The 16,229-nt window shown below is 43.0% G+C and overlaps 1 protein-coding gene across 9 annotated transcripts in view; it reads right to left on the bottom strand.

Moving 5' to 3' along the window:
• The window catches only part of STXBP5L (syntaxin binding protein 5L), a 428,399-nt gene that overhangs the window by 232,954 nt on the left and 179,216 nt on the right, over positions 1–16,229 (bottom strand). For all 9 annotated transcript variants that reach the window (XM_074974797.1, XM_074974780.1, XM_074974789.1 and 6 more), the window contains exon 4: positions 14,537–14,637. In XM_074974797.1, the coding sequence (XP_074830898.1) occupies positions 14,537–14,637 (101 nt within the window). The remainder of the gene's footprint in view (positions 1–14,536; positions 14,638–16,229) is intronic.

Here is a 16,229-nt window from a genome sequence, read left to right as displayed (position 1 = left end):
GGTGATCCTGTAGTGTGCTAACAGAAAGGGCCAACTTCTTAAGCAATAATAGGCAAGGATAGGAGGAATATCAGCATGAGCTGGAGATACCTAGAGCAAGTCTAGACTCAAGTGCTACATCAGCACAGCTGCACCAAGGCAGCTGTGCTATTGTAGCGTGTCTGGTGAAGACACGCTATGCCTATGGGAGATCACACTCCCCTTGGCATAATTACTCCACCTCTGCAAGAAGCAGAAGCTATGTCTGTGGGAAAGCATCTCCCCCTGACAGAGCATCAGTGTGGACAACGCTCAGGTCAATGTAACTTACGTCACTCAGGGTGTGTCTTTTCACATCCCCGAGCGATGTAAGTTACATCGACTTAAGAGGTAGTGTAGACCAGCCCTAGTATTGAGACAAACTGAGAACTAATTCCACTTACCATGTAAGTAGAAAGGATTCAGCAAGATCTACTTTGTATTAAAATATTCTGCACATCTCTGGAACAAGTCTTTTCTAAGTCAGCCAACCAGAGAGCATCTAAGCAGTGAGATGCAGGGTATGGATGCAGTCTTTCCTCTTGTCCTATGAGATTACATCCTAAGAGAGTGGTAATATTATTTGGGGATATACAAACAGCTTCATTAGCTCTGAGAGCCAGTAATACCCAGGTCAAGCTGGAGCTAAGAGGATTATCAGCATTGATTCCTGCTTGATTTTCTTCAATGTTCTTGGTATGAACAGAATCAGGCATGCATACTTTAGCCTCTGAGACCATTGTAAGAGACATGTGTCCATTTGAGATTCTGGACTATGACCCTCTGTGGAATGGAATATTTTGCATATAACGTGCATTTGGGTAGCAAAAAAAAAAAGTCCATGTCTAGAAAACTCAGTCGGTTGAACACTGGTTGATTACTGACCATTTGTAATCTTGGGGAAAAAAAAAAAAAAAAGAAAAAAAAGTCTGAATATATGATCTGTTAAAATTTTGTAGCCTTGGTAGATGAAGGGCTGAACCTGACACTTGATGACACACTTGACAGTGTGTGCAGATGAATCCCACATCCCAAAGTGGATCATTAGGGACTTCACTAGAAGTGGCAGAGAAAGGGGAATGCCCTTGCAGGCTTGATCTGGGTTCTCTGACCAATTTAAGAACAATAGGAACACCATGTCTATTTAATGTTTGGTTGGTAAGTAGAATTCAACCACCATTGAAAACAAATGAAAGCCTGACAAACTGAGTCACAAATGCATACAAAACCACATGGCCTAGCAGCTATAGGCATGTCCTTACCGTTGTCCAGGGGTTTGTCTGTAGTTGATTTATGAGGTGTAACATTATCAAATCTGCTTCATGGAAGATCGTCTCCACCACATTAAGAGCCTATCAGCATTCCTATAAATTCTATTTTACGAGTGGGAGTAAGAATAGAAGATTTATTTGTTGATTTTCAGCCCTGAAATAACTAACAACTGTAGAATATGAGGAGAGCTTCCCCAAATCAGCCAGTTATCTAGTGTGATAGACCCAGGCCAGTTAGGCAGCAGAGTAGCCTCATTGGGATCCAGGAAGTGGGTGGGCGAAGAGAGGGGGGGCCCACAGGACCTGGAAAACCTATTAATTACGGGGGACAACTAATGAACAACAGGGACAGGACTGCGGTCAAAGGGTCAAATGAAGGGAAGGGGACTCCGAGCAGAGAACCCCGGATAGCGCCCACTGCTCCTCAAAGGCATCAAGGGACGCTGCCCAGAGGAACTCTGCCTGGAGGCGAGAACGGACACAGGATCGGAAATAGGCCCCACAGTCGCGGGAGACTCCATCAGCCAACCTCCTCACCCTGGTTTTATAGATGGCCACTTTAGCCAGGGCCAGGAGGAGGTTGACCAGGTGGTCCCGAGACTTAGCGGGGCCACGGACAGGGAGTGCGTAGATAAGGAGGTGAGGAGAAAAGTGCAACCAAAACCTTAACAAAATATTCATGAGGAGCCGGAATAGGGGCTGCAACCTGGCGCACTCCAGGTAGACGTGTCCGGGATTGAGGTGAACCGCGCCAAGTACACGCCCGTGCTCACGGCCCCGTGAAGGAGCCGCCAACTGATATCCCCGGTGGGCCTCGGAACTAAGGTGGAATAGAGGCTGGCCCACCGGGGCTCCTCACCCTCTAGAGGTGGCAGGAGGTCTACAGCAGAGTAGCAGAAGGCAGATATACTGGCCAGTGGATTAAAAGTTTTCTGTTCCCTGACTGACCAGAGCAGGGGCTGCTCCAGGCTAATGAGAACACCCGACTCCAATTAACCTGCAAAGAGTCAGGTGAGGCCATTAAGCTAATGTGACCACCTGACTCTAATTAAGGCCCCTCTGATAATATAAAAGGGCTCACTCCAGTCAGGCAGAGAGGAGTGGAAGTGTGGCTGAAGGGCTGGTTAATGAAGACACCCCTCAAGTCACTGGTAAGGGACCCTAAGGTAAGGGTGAAGAAGGGAGATGCAGGAGAGCTGTGGGGAAGTGGCCCAGGGAAAATGTAGCAACTCTGGCAGTAAAAGGTTGGCTGACAACAGCTGCTACCATTAGGGTCCATGGGCCGGAACCCGGAGTAGAGGGCGGGCCCTGGTTCCCCCCCAACCCACCACTACAGAAACACCTCCTGGGAGGGGAAAACAGGCCCCTGTCAAGACAGGAGGCTAAACTGTTTTGGCATGAGGCTGTAGGAGCAACAGAGACTGTGGGAATTCTCTCACCAACCTCTATTACTGGCTTATGATGAAAAGGGCTCAGTACACTGTATCCCTGGCCCTAGAGAGAGAAGGGCTACATGGAAGGTTGCAGTGAGCCTCTGAAACTAGCATAAACTGCCTGGAAGTGCGGGACCCACGGGGACAAGGTTGGAGCTCTGCCACACTAGGTATAGGTAGAATAAAATGCTCTGAATTCTTAGGCTACATCTACACTTTGAGCTGGGACTGTAATTTCCAGCTCGAAGAGATAGACCTGCACTAGCTATGATCAAGCTAGCACGCTAAAAATAGAGTGGAGCTGTGGCAATGTGAGAAGTGGGAGGAGCTGGCAACCTGTGTATGTTCCTAGTGTCTCAGATGGGTACATAGTTGGCATGGTCAGCCCCTCCCCTGCTCACGCAGCCACAGCTACACTCTATTTTTAGTGCATTAGTTCAATCAGAGCAAGAACAGGGTATTACGCCCCCCAGTTTGAAGTGTAGACATCCCCTTAGATGTGTTGCTAGAATGCCCAAATGTTTTGTAAATACCTCAGGGGCGGCTGACAAACCAAAAAGGTAGCACTCTGTACTGGAAGTGTGTCTTCCCAGCTACCAACTGTTGGTATCTCCTGTATGTGGGTGGATGGAAATATGGAAAGAGACATCTTGGAAATCATGAGTTGCAAACTAGTATAGAGGATTCAAGGTTGGAATTATTGTAGCCAGAGTCACAGTTCTGAACTTCAAGTGGCGGACAAAAGTGTTCAGACCTCAAATCCAGAATGGGGAACCAGCCTCCTGTCTTCCTGGGCACTAGATAGTCATGGAAATAAAAACTCCTCCCTTTGAACCTCTCTCAATATATGCTCTTGATGGAATAGTCTCTTGTCAGAGGGGTCCCTGAAGAGAGGGACAGGGAAGGCGAAAGTGGCTAGGAAGTTCCTGGCACTGGATGGAATAACTTTTTGGTATAATTTCTAGAACACACTGGTCCATGTAATCTTGTTCCAGGCTTCCTGAAAATAAACCCAGTGGTCTGGAAGGGATACAGATCCTGAATGTGTAGTTCCCAATAGCTCTCAAAGTAACTGTCAAACTGACTTCTTGGAAGATGGCAATGGTGATGTAATTGTACTCACAGTGGGGGGGCGGGGAGGGAGGAATGTCTCCTATGAAATTTCTGCTTTTTTCTGGGAGGTTCAGGTGATCTTTGATAAGACTTGTAGAATGAAGGAGCAGAAGGTTGTCTAGAATGCATTTGATATCTAGGTTATTTTCTTCTGGGCTGAGTCATGTGAATGCCCAAAGATCTCATTGTAATTCAAGAAACTTTTAAAGTACATAGTGCATTATCTGTTTTGGCACCAAAGAATTAATTTCCTTCAAAAGGGAGATCCTTGGTTGTATCCTAAACTTCTCTGGGAATTCCAGAAGACTAGTCACAGTGCATGGCAATCACTGTGGCCACTGATCACTCAGCTGTATCTGATGCATCAAAAGCACTTAGCCAAGAACTCTGTGCTGTAAGTTGACCTTCCATAATCAAACATCTCAGTGCCTCCTTAGAGGCAATTGGGACTTTATCCAGAAACTCTGGCACCCTGTGCCAGTTAAGATATCCTGTTCTGAAAGGAGAACTTTGTAATTAGCTATTCTAAGTTGCAGAGTAGCTGAAGAATAGCTCTTCCTTCCGAAGAGGAGAAGCTGCTTTAGTTCCTTTTCTTTTGCGTGGATTTTGACATCTGTTATGTTCTCTCTGAGCTGCTGCAGGATGTGAACAGAAGTACTCAAATCTCTCAAAGGGGACTTGACATTTGTGTCAACTTTTTTGAAGTTGGGAGTATGGATGCTGGCATTTGTCAGAGTAGCTGAGCTGGTTCTAGAAGGCCCTAGTTGACAGGCCCTGAGTCTTTTAAGCAAAGAATGTAAAATGTCCAATAATTTATGGGCCTTTTTGTGGCTATGGGAAACTCCAGTGCTCCTGCAAAAAAATACAATACAATACAATACAATAGCTTCATGTGGCAGTAGGGATATATGAGCTAGAATCACCTCAGAGAGCTGGTGTTGAAGATGCTCCTCTTCTGAAGTTGGGCTTGCACAGACTCTGCCACAGAGAGATGAGAAGACTGTTGCTATGTCCTGAGCAAGACCTGTAGTGAGTGTGATCTGGGCCTTTGTTACATAGGAGCTATATTTTCCTGCTTGATGAATGCTTCAAGGTGCCTAGTAAGGCCAAGAGCTAGGACAATATAGGTAATATGTGAGTGGCAGGGTAGCAGGTAGAAGGACCTTCCCTAAGTTCCCTATGCCTGCTATGACCTGACCAGAATAGTATGGGTCATAGGGTTGCACCGTGGAAAGCAGGAAGGTGATCCACTCTCACTAAAATCAGAGACAAAAGAGGAGGAATACTCCTCTTGCAGAGGAGTAGACTTTGTTGGAGCCTGAGCGATGGTGGAGGAGGGGAGATTCCTAGTCAATGCAGAGGACAATTCCAGTATGGAGAGTGATTCAGGCAGGGCTGATACAATGAGATCTCTGGGCATCACGAAGTTCAGTGCTCATGATATTAATACCAAGAGGAAGCTAGGCGTAATCGGCAATAGAGTAGATGGTGCCAATTAAATTGGTACCAGGAGCCCCCCCCCAGTCTAAATTCAGGGTCTTTATGAATACAGAGGAACATTGGTTACACCTTATTTGCTCTTTTTTAAAATAAAAAGATCAGACTTGCCTCTCTTGCTTGGCAGCAATTTAGATGGAGCCCCACATGTGTTCCTTAGAGGAGCAGTGCTCAGACCTCCTCTTTCCAGGGTGGCAGGAGGGAATGACAACAGAATCAGCAGAAGAATGCTTCAGTGAAGGAGGAGCCCTACCACCTGAGGCAGAGGTAATAGCTTTTTGCAATGGACTGCTCAGAGCCTGAGGGATCCTGCCTTCCAGAGTCTGAGGCACACCTCAGGACTTATAAAGGAGAAAGCTTTAAAAGCAAGGGATGCTTGAAAACAGACATTAATCAAAACAAATAGTGTACATTTCTCAGTGAGAAACCCCTCAATTTCCTCCCAGAGACAAAACAAATATTTTGAGAGTGTCATTGAGGGGACATGACAGACCAATCTTAAAACCAGGAGATTTTTGGTCAGTCCTGAATACCTGGTACCAGGCTCTGACACTTTCCAAAGGCACCCAATGTTGTGAGACACCTAACTACCACCTGGCCTTAGCATGAGGAAGCCTTGTTTGTGCCTGCAGTGGGTCAGCTTCCCAACTCCACTTGCCATACAAGCACTCCCCTTCAGGCCTCACAACCCTGCTGTTACTTTACAGTTTAACGATCAGCAAACCCCAACCCTCAAGTCTTCCAAGCGTCTCCCTGGAGTATCCAGTCCCTGGTTCACTGGACAGTCCCAGTACTCAGATTCACTGCTTCCAAAGAAACAGTGCACCCTCATTTACCAATTCTACCACTCCACTTAACTCACAAACCTTCGATATGTTTACAGTGAAAACAAGTATGTTTATTTAACAAAGCAGAGATTTAAGTAGTAGCAAGTACAAGTATTGGAAACAAATGATTACATATAAAATAATACACATTCCAGAGCCTAGGCTTAACTATCAATATATTCGTGTCTTGTAGAGTATTGCTCACACAAAATTCTTGCTGAGCTTTACAGTCAGGTTGACTCTAACACTCCTTTCATGAGACAAGCAAGCTGTCAGTGGCCTCCTATATGAAGGATTGTGTGTGCTTCCTTCCACCCAAATGTATACCAGAACAATCCTGTGTCTTTATTCATAAACAGAGCACCCACTGCTGCTGTTTGTTTCATCCTGGAGATTTCCTGTCTTGTAGATTAGCCCCTGGCTAAGTAGCAAATAGGCATACATTGTGAGGCATACACTACACAAATGGCCAGACAGCGAGATAACGTCTGTCTGTAACCGCAGAAAGGTTCTTTGAAGCAGGAGATAGGTCACCTGCCTTAGCTCCAAGACCTTAAGAATCTATTTCAGTACAGATATATACTCAACTATTATCCATACATTTTGCAATGATTATGATAAATCACTGGGTTTCTGGCTCTTGGTAGAGATCTCACATGCGACTCTTTGGTGAATTTATGCATATATTTCTCCCAGGGGATCCTTGTACAACCCTATCCACCCCTTTGCCCTCTGCCAATTGGCACCAACAAGTTCCGGGGTCACACAGGTGAAGAAAAAAGTTACAAAAAATGTCACCAAGCTAAAACTTAGAAAGTAAACTTACACTGACTAATTAACTAATCCAAACTATGGTAAAGAACTATATACTATAACTAGTGTAGAAACGCAAGAGACAGGAACCCTGGTCTCTTGGTCCATCTTGCAGTCACAGGCAGGAAGAAGGAATTGAGGGTCAGTTGGCCTTGCTCCATCCTTTATGACCTAAGGTTTGAGGTTGGGGGGGGGGGGAGAGGAACAAGGGCATGCAGGACACAGGCATGGGCCAACGCACACTGCTGGTCAAAAGATTTTTATCATGAGCACATGAAGTGCAGGTCCACCAGAAGTGGAATATATAGAGACAAGCACTTGAAAGAGAATGAGTGAACTGATACAGATTTTAAAAAAGCAGCTACTCCAACCATCATCCACACTTGAACTGAACATCTGAGGTCATGAAAGTGGAGTCACCTCAGTTTCCTGACCACCACCATCACTTCAGTTAAAACCTAAACCAGAAGTACTAGAATGCGACAGAGAAGACTGTCCTCATAGCACTGTAAAGCCAGACAAGGAAGTACTGGAATAACTTGTTACTTCAGTTCCTTAGATTCTTCATCTATAAAATAAAGTTAATTATGCCTATCTCATGATAGTATCTGATAGTGTTTGCAAAACATTTGAAAGATGAGAAGTACTGCCCATGGTTTACTAAGAATTGTGAGCATCCTATTTTTGTTACCCTGTTTTCCACCCTCCCATCCCAACCCACTAGACATAGGTGTCAGACTTATTTTTTAGTTTCCAGGCTCTTTGGGGCAGGGACCGGCATCTTCTGTATGTTCGTACAGCACTTAGCACAACAGAGCTCCAAAACCAGATTGCCTCTAGGAGCAACTGCAAAGTAAATATCAAATAATAATAAGGCTCACAGACAAGACTATTTTCAATTAGATTTTTCAACTCTACTCCTAGAGTAGAGTTAAGGTAATCCTCTTTGTTTGCCGCTATATTATATGGTTTATTTGGGACATGTTTCTTATATCGAGAAATACTGCCCAAAAATTTCAAGTTTGGATGTCTGAAGTTATGCACATAAATCCACCTAGACACTTAAATAAAAGTTGTCTGATCTTCAGAAATGAGTATATATACTATTATAATTCGTGTTACCGTAGCACCCAAAGTCCCCAACCAAGATTGTACTAGGCACTATACAAACATGTTGCAAGACAGTCCCTGCTCCAAAGACCTCACAGTGAGCAGAAGCACCCTTCTCTCTCTATTTTGGGGAACTAAAGCACAGAAAGATTAATTGACTTACTGAAGATCACATGTGAAGTATGTGGTAGAGTTGGTATTTAAACCCAGTTCTTCAGTCCTGAATGGGCTGTACACTAGTGGAATGCACCTGACAGCATGACCTCAGGCATGTGCAAGGTCACAAAATGCTACAAATTGGAATCCTCCATGCTGTGCGACCTTACACCTGCACACGCTGTGTTGTCCCCCCGTGCAGCAACAGTGCCAGAAAGCTGTTTCACTACACCCCTGCTGGGTCCCAGTCCAGTTCATAAAAATGGCCAAATTAGGTCAGACCACTGGTCCCTCTAGCCCACACCCTCTCTTCTGACAGTGGCTGGTGCCAGATGCTTCAGAGGGAAAGAACAGAACAGGACAATTTATTAAGTGATCCTGCCCTGTCATCCAGTCCCAGCTTCTGGCTGTCAGAGGTCTAAAGAGACCCTTAGCATGGGAGTGCATCCTTGACCATCTTGGCTAATGGCCATTGATGGACCTATCCTCCATGAATTTATCTAATTCTATTTTAAGTCCAGCTATACTTTTGACCTTCGCAACATCCCCAACAATGAATTCTACAGGTTGACTGTGCATTGTGTGAAGACCTTCCTTATGTTTGTTTCAAATCTGCCTATTAATTTAATTGGGTGACCCCTAGTTCTTCTGTTATGTGAAGAGGTAAATTACATTTCCTTATTCACTTTCTCCAGATCAGTCATAATTTTATAGACCTCTATCATAATTCCCCTCAGTCACCTCTTTTCCAAGATGAAGAGTCAGACTTTTTAATCTCTCCTCATATGGGAGTTTTTCCATATCCCTAATAATTTATTATCTTTCCTCTATACTTTTTCCAATTCTAATATCTTTTTTTATATGGGTAACCAGAACTGCATGCAGTATTCGGGGTATGGAGATACCATGGATTTAAATAGTGGCATTATAATATTTTCTGTCTTTTTAGCTATCCTCTTCCTAATGGTTCCCAACATGTTAGCTTGTTTGACTGCCACTGCAGATTGAGCAGGTGTTTTCCGAGAACTATTCATAGAGACTCCAAGATCTTTCTTGAGTGGTAACAGCTCATTTAGACCCAATCATTTTGTATGTTGGGATTACTTTTTTACAATGTGCCTTACTTCACATTTAACATTGAATTATATCTGCCATTTTGTTGCCCAGTCACCCAGTTTTGTGAGTTCCCTTTGTAATTCTTCGCAATCTGCTATGGACTTCACTATCTTTTATACTGTCTGCAAACATTGCCACCTCGCTGTTCACCTTTTTCCACATCCTTTATGAATACGTTGAACAGCAGTGGTCCCAGTACAGATCCTTGGATGGGACCCTGCTATTTACTTCTCTCCACAGTGAAAACTGGCCATTTATTACTACCCTTTGTTTCCTGTCTTAACAAGTTACTGATCCATGAGAGGACCTTCCTTCTTTTCCCATGACTCCTTACTTTGGTCAAGATCCTTTGGTGACGGATCTTCTCAAAGGCTTTCTGAAAGTCCAAGTGCACTCTATCCACTGATTTCAGAGTAACAGCCGTGTTAGTCTGTATTCGCAAAAAGAAAAGGAGTACTTGTGGCACCTTAGAGACTAACCAATTTATTTGAGCATGAGCTTTCGTGAGCTACAGCTCACTTCATCGGATGCATAGCTGTAGCTCACGAAAGCTCATGCTCAAATAAATTGGTTAGTCTCTAAGGTGCCACAAGTACTCCTTTTCTATCCACTGAATCACCCTTGTCCACATGTTTGTTGACCCCTTCAAAGAAGTCCAAAAGATTGGTGAGGCACGATTTCTCCTTATAAAAGCAGTGTTAATTTTTCCACAACAAATTGTGTTCATCTAAGTGTATGATTCTTTGCTTTCGTACAGTTTCAATTTGGCTGGTACTGAAGTTAGGTTTACCAACCTGGATTTGCCAGGATTGCCTCTGGAGCTTTTTTTTTTTTTTTTTAAATTGGTGTTAAATCAGCCTCTGTACCAGATGACTGGTGGATAGCTAATGTAAGCAATAGGTCACATACCAATGTTAATAGTTCTGCAATTTCATAACTGAGTTCTTTCAGAACTCTTGACTGAATATCTGGTCCTGGTGACTTCGTACTGCTTAAATTTATCAATTTGCTCCAAATTCTCCTCTACTGACACCTCAGTCTGGGACAGTTCCTCAGATGTGTCACCTAAAAAGAATGGTTCAGGTGTGGGAATCTCCTTCACATCATCTGCAGCATAGACCACACAAAGAACTCATTTTGCTACTCTGAAATGGCCTTGTCTTCCGTGAGCGCTCCTTTACACTTCAATCATCCAGTGGCCCACTAACTGTACGGCAGGCTTCCTGCTTCTGATGTACTTATGGTATTTTGGCTGTTAATTTGAGTCTTTTGCTAGTTACCCTTTAAATTCTTTTTTGGCCTGCCTAATTATACTTTTATACTTTTTTTCTATTTTCCTCAATATGATTTGACTTCCAATTTTCAAGAGATGCCTTTTTGTCTCTAACCACCTCTTTTCCTCTTCTGTTTAGCCATGGTGGCATTTCTGGTCTTTTTTTTTTTTAATTTGGGGTATACATTTAATTTGAGCCTCTAATATGGTGTTTCTAAATAGTTTCCAAGCAGCATGCAGGCATTTCATTCATGACTGTTCTTTGTAGTTTCTGTTTAACTAGCTTGGTAATTTTTGTGTAGTTCCCCTTTTTGACATTAAGTGCCACTGTGGTGTACTTTTGTTTCCCTCCTCCCCCACAAGGACGTTAAATTTAATTACATTATGGTTGCTATTATGGAGCGGTTCAGCTATATTCATCTCTTGGACCAGATCCTGCACTCCACTTAGGACTAAATCAAGAATTGCTTCTTCCCTTGTAAAAAGAAAAGGAGTACTAGTGGCACCTTAGAGACCAACAAATTTATTTGAGCATAAGCTTTGCTCAAATAAATTTGTTAGTCTCTAAAGTGCCACTAGTACTCCTTTTCTTTTTGTGAATACAGACTAACATGGCTGCTGCTCTGAAACCTGTCATTATGCAAGGCACTTCTTCCCTTGTGGGTTCCAAGACCAGTTGCTCCAAGAAGCAGTCATTTAATATGTCTAGAATTTTTTTCTGTGCATCCAGTCCTGAGTTGACATGTACCCAGTCAATATGGTGATAGTTGAAATCCCCTATTACTGATGGGGGCTTTGGGGAGAATTTTTTTGTAGCCTTTCTTATCTCTCTTAGCATTTCACAATTATCGTCACCGTCCTGCTCAGGTGGTTGTTAGTGTATTCCTACTGCTATACTCTTATTCAAGCATGGAATTTCTATCCATAGAGATTCTATGGTACAGTTTGATTCATTTAAGATTTTTAGTATATTTAACTCTATGCTTTCACATCTAGTACCACTCCCACATCAGCACAACCTACTCTGTCATTCCTCTAGATTTTGTATCCAGGTCCCACCATGTCCCATTGATTACTATTGTTCTACCAAGTATCTGTGATGTCTATTATATCAATATCCTCACTGAAGGCACTCAAGTTCACAGATCTTAGTATTTAGACTTCTAGCATTTGTACACTAGCACTTATAAAATTTGTCAACATTTAGTTGACCATCTTTAGTCTTCCTTGTTTGACTGTTTTTCTTCAGTTCCTACCTGTACTTCACCAACTTCTATCCTCTCCTCTTTACTAGGCTATCCTAATATCCTCTTTAATAAATCCTCCTCTAAGAGATGTCTGTCTGAACTGTATGCTTCTCTGCACCTGTTGGCTTTCCCCAATCCTTAGTATAAAAACTCCTCTATGACCTTTTTAATTTTACATGCCACTAATCTGCTTCCATTTTGGTTTAGGTATCATAGAATATTAGGGTTGGAAGAGACCTGAGGAGGTCATCCAGTCCAATCCCCTGCTCAAAGCAGGACCAACACCAACTAAATCATCCCAGCCAAGGCTTTGTCAAACCGGACCTTAGTCAAGTCAAGCCCATCCTTCCTGTATAGGCTCCTTCTTTCCAAAAAGTTTCTGCAGTTTCTCAAACTGAAAACCCTCCTCCCAATACCATTATCTCATACATTCATTAAGACCCTGCAGTTCTGCCTGTCTAACTGGCCATGTGCATGAACTGGAAACAGTTCAGAGAATGCCGCCATGGAGGTCCCAGATTTTATTTTATTACCTAGCAGCCTAAACTTGGCCTGCAGGGCCTCTCTCCTACCTTTCCCTATTTCACTGGTACCTACATGTACTATGACCACTGGCTTCTCCCAAGCACTGCACATAAATATCTGGATGTCTCCAGAGGTCGACAATCTTCGCACTCCTAACCAAAAAAGGGTATTAAATGGCAAACTTTTTTGTTCACATAGTTGCCCAGTGAGAGCTCATGCCCTTCTAGAACACTGTTTTGAAAAACTCAAACTTCAGAAAACCAGGAATACAGAGTTAAGTTACATGCCCATGTAACCTTAACTCTGCCCTCTGAGAGATAACCCAAAACATCCATATCACACATACTTGCACTCTGCTTTTTCACTGTACATAAAAGGAGCTACCTGCATCTGCTCCATCCTCAAACACTTAGGGTACTCTCCTGACAGAATACCACACTTGTGAAATTTAACAACCACTTCACACTTACTCACAGGATACCAGTGAATGGGGCTCAGCCACCATTCGGGGGCAAGGAACCCCAGATTATAGCTCACATGAAGGTAGGGCAGGGAGAGAGGCTCAGACTGCCCTAGAGAGACAAAGGGCCCCCAGATCCTGGCGCACACATACAGAAGGGGAGAACATGGGGTTGAGACAACCTTGCCCCCATTCTCCCCTAGTCACCCTGCCACTCACCCCTATGTCTCCTTCCCAGTGTCCCTCTCCTTTACCTGAGCTACCCAATTCCTCTCACCACCCCCCACCATCCATCCTCATTTATCCCACTCCCCATAATCCCCCCTCTCCTCAATGCAGCCTCAAACTCCTCTCATTCCTATTCCCCGCCACTCGTCCACACTAAAATGTCCCTTACCTGCCAGGAAACAGTCACATATCTTTCGTGGGGGGAGGGACAGGAGAAAGGTAATCAAAGTACTTTCACTCAAAACAACCAAACCACCACACCTGATAGAGAAATTTTAGCAATGTGATTCTGACCTTTTCAAGATTTCTGCACTAAGTGCACACACAAAAAAAAAGGTTGCCAGAATAAGTCAACTTTAAGAAAAGCTTCTGACCCCCACTCTTACCATCCATCACCCTGGGGTGTATCTTAAGAATCCCTTGGCTAAATGGTTCTGAACTTGGATCACTGACCCTACCCTGAATCCCCATGAGGCACACCAAATTTCAAGGCAACTCAAGTAACCATACAATTTTAGAGTATTTAGAACAGTCAGACTTTAAACAGAAAGCTGGTCTGACCCATAACTATATCAGAGCTGCTGCTCTGCTACAATCCTTCCTCTCTACCTGCAGCTCTAACTGATGTCAATGTGAGCTGAGTGCTCAGTATCTCTGAAAATACAAGCATATTTTAAAAAGTGACTAACCTATAGGTAGGTGCAAAAAGAAAAGGAGGACTTGTGGCACCTTAGACTAACAAATTTATTTGAGCATAAGCTTTCGTGAGCTACAGGTAGCTAAATTTGATAAATTTTACCATTGATTTAATCTGTTTGGTCTAGAGACTTCTAATTATTAGACATTCAAAAAGCAAAACTAATCATGAAAGCAAATTTCTGAATATTTGAGATTTATCCATCCTAATTATAGTACACATCTACATTATGTTAACATAGCATGTTACTGGAAAATAATAAGGGCCAATTTGTCAAAAATTTGGATTCCACATCGTTACACAGTAGAGAAGAATATTCCCTTCAATACAGGAATTATTGGGTGAGGACTATGGCTTGTGTTGTGCAGTAGATCAGAACAGAAGATCATAGTGGTCTTTTTCTGATCTTAAAAAGAATCTATTAATTGTGCCAGTTTGTACAGCTAGAAGGTCACAGAAGCCCAACTTTACTGGGAAGAAGAAATGGATTCTACAGACTTGAGGGGGCTACTGCTCCACAAACTGCACTCTGCTGAATCATGTTCTGTGTAAGCCAGATTTTAAAAGTTACAAAGGAAGAAAAACTTTCAAAGCAATCAGCTACATCATTCATTAAGTCAGCAAAAAAAACCCAAAACAAACAAACCCTCCCAACATATGCAACAATAAATCCTCCCACCAATGATATGTCAGCAAAATCTAATTAGTCAGTTTTTAAAATAACATCTTTGTTCATTGTCAAACTGGCTTACCGTTCTCTGTTAAATTTCAGAGAATGAAGAATAGCAGGCCGTTTCTGTCTTAGGTTCCACAAATGCAGTGTGTCATCAGCACTCGCACTGACCAAGGCACCCTACAACAATCAGAGCCAGAATATGGTGGAATGTTATTCATTTGCATATTGAAAGGGAAGATTATTTCAGAATAAGACAATGATCTGTCAGACAGCAGTACAACATCTGTGAAACCCTTACTTTCCTTCTGAAAAAAATACTCTGCAACAACCATTACTTTGCTTTGACTGATCCTATACTAACTCAAAATGTTCCAATTTGAGCTGATCTGGAAAATGAAATAGCTCATTCTAGTATTAAACATTTGATATTAAATGTGTTTCTGATTGATAAACCAGAAAGAGTGCGGAAGAATTGGAATAAGAAGGGAAGAGGTATTAGCTTGAAAAGATGGGTTTGAATGAGGCAGTTGAAGCAAGGACAGAGTGCTTAGCACACAAGGAAAGGGAGACTGCCCCAGGCACAGTATAATAGTCAGGTCAAGATAACAGAAAATGCAAAATCAAGAATGAGAAAAGGACATGAAAGTAAGAGGATAGGGATGAAAGTAGGGAGACTGAGCAGGGGAAGTCAGAACAGAAACGCAGATGGCGCCGGGGAACAGGGTCTGGGGACGGGGAGCTTGCCAAGCTGCACCACCCTGACCACCCAGCACTACTGTCCGGGAGCAGGGGCTTTCCCCACCCACCCGGAGCTCCGGGCCCCCCCAGTTGGCTGGGGCCCTAGACACAGGCCCTGTAGGCCCAGTGGCTAATCTGCCACTAGTGGACAATTGTGTGTGTGCAGGGGGGACGGGGGGAGATTTTGGTTACAATAAAGAGGAAGAAGTGATGTGACTTAAAGATTGTGCTCTCCCCATCCCTTCTCCCATAGTCAATCAAAGATAATGGGCCTGGGAAATAGGAAGGAAAGTGGAGTTCTCAATCAAGATAGAGAAGGGAAGCAGAGGAGGAAAGGTGATAAGACTAGAGTTTGAGATGGTGATTGAACATCTATTGTTGTCCCTCTGGCATCTATTCTTAGATGTGAGTGGATACAGAGTGAGAGGTAAACCCAGAACTATCAGATTTGATATGGTAGTTAAACATATACACAGAATAGAAATAGGAGAGGAGAGGACAAAGAAAAAACCCTACAGAAAACCCCACAGATAGGAGAAAGGAAGCAAAGGAGCTAGTAAAGAAGACACTGAATGAATAGTCAGCAGGGGAATACAAGGTCTAGGGGAGCACAGAACCACAAAAGCTAAGATTGGAAAGAAAGCAGGGGAAGCAAGAGTGATTCACATGACAAAATGATGGCACACGTATTTTTTGATGTTCACACATATACTCCAAAAGTAACTGTCTCAACTTTAGCATAAGTAGGAAAGGCATAATAGAAATGTTTCATTCAATTTGAATATGTATCTGGTTCCTTTAAACACCATGTAAAATGTATTTAAGTTTTAAATACCTATGTTAAATTATTTTGCCTAAGATTATGCTCTAGGCAGTTACACCTATAGTTAAGGTTGCCTGAGACTTTCTATTATAAGGTCCTACTTTCAGTTGCTTATAACTTTTGCCAAACATTACCTGTTCAGGCTGAAACATTCCATGCCACGTGTTTGCCTCAAGGTGAGTTTTTCTGGGAAGTTTCAGCTAAAATA

The sequence above is a fragment of the Natator depressus genome, chromosome 1, assembly GCF_965152275.1.
Source record: "Natator depressus isolate rNatDep1 chromosome 1, rNatDep2.hap1, whole genome shotgun sequence".
In the NCBI taxonomy this organism is placed as follows: domain Eukaryota; kingdom Metazoa; phylum Chordata; order Testudines; family Cheloniidae; genus Natator; species Natator depressus.
This window is presented reverse-complemented; position numbering and strand designations above follow the sequence as displayed.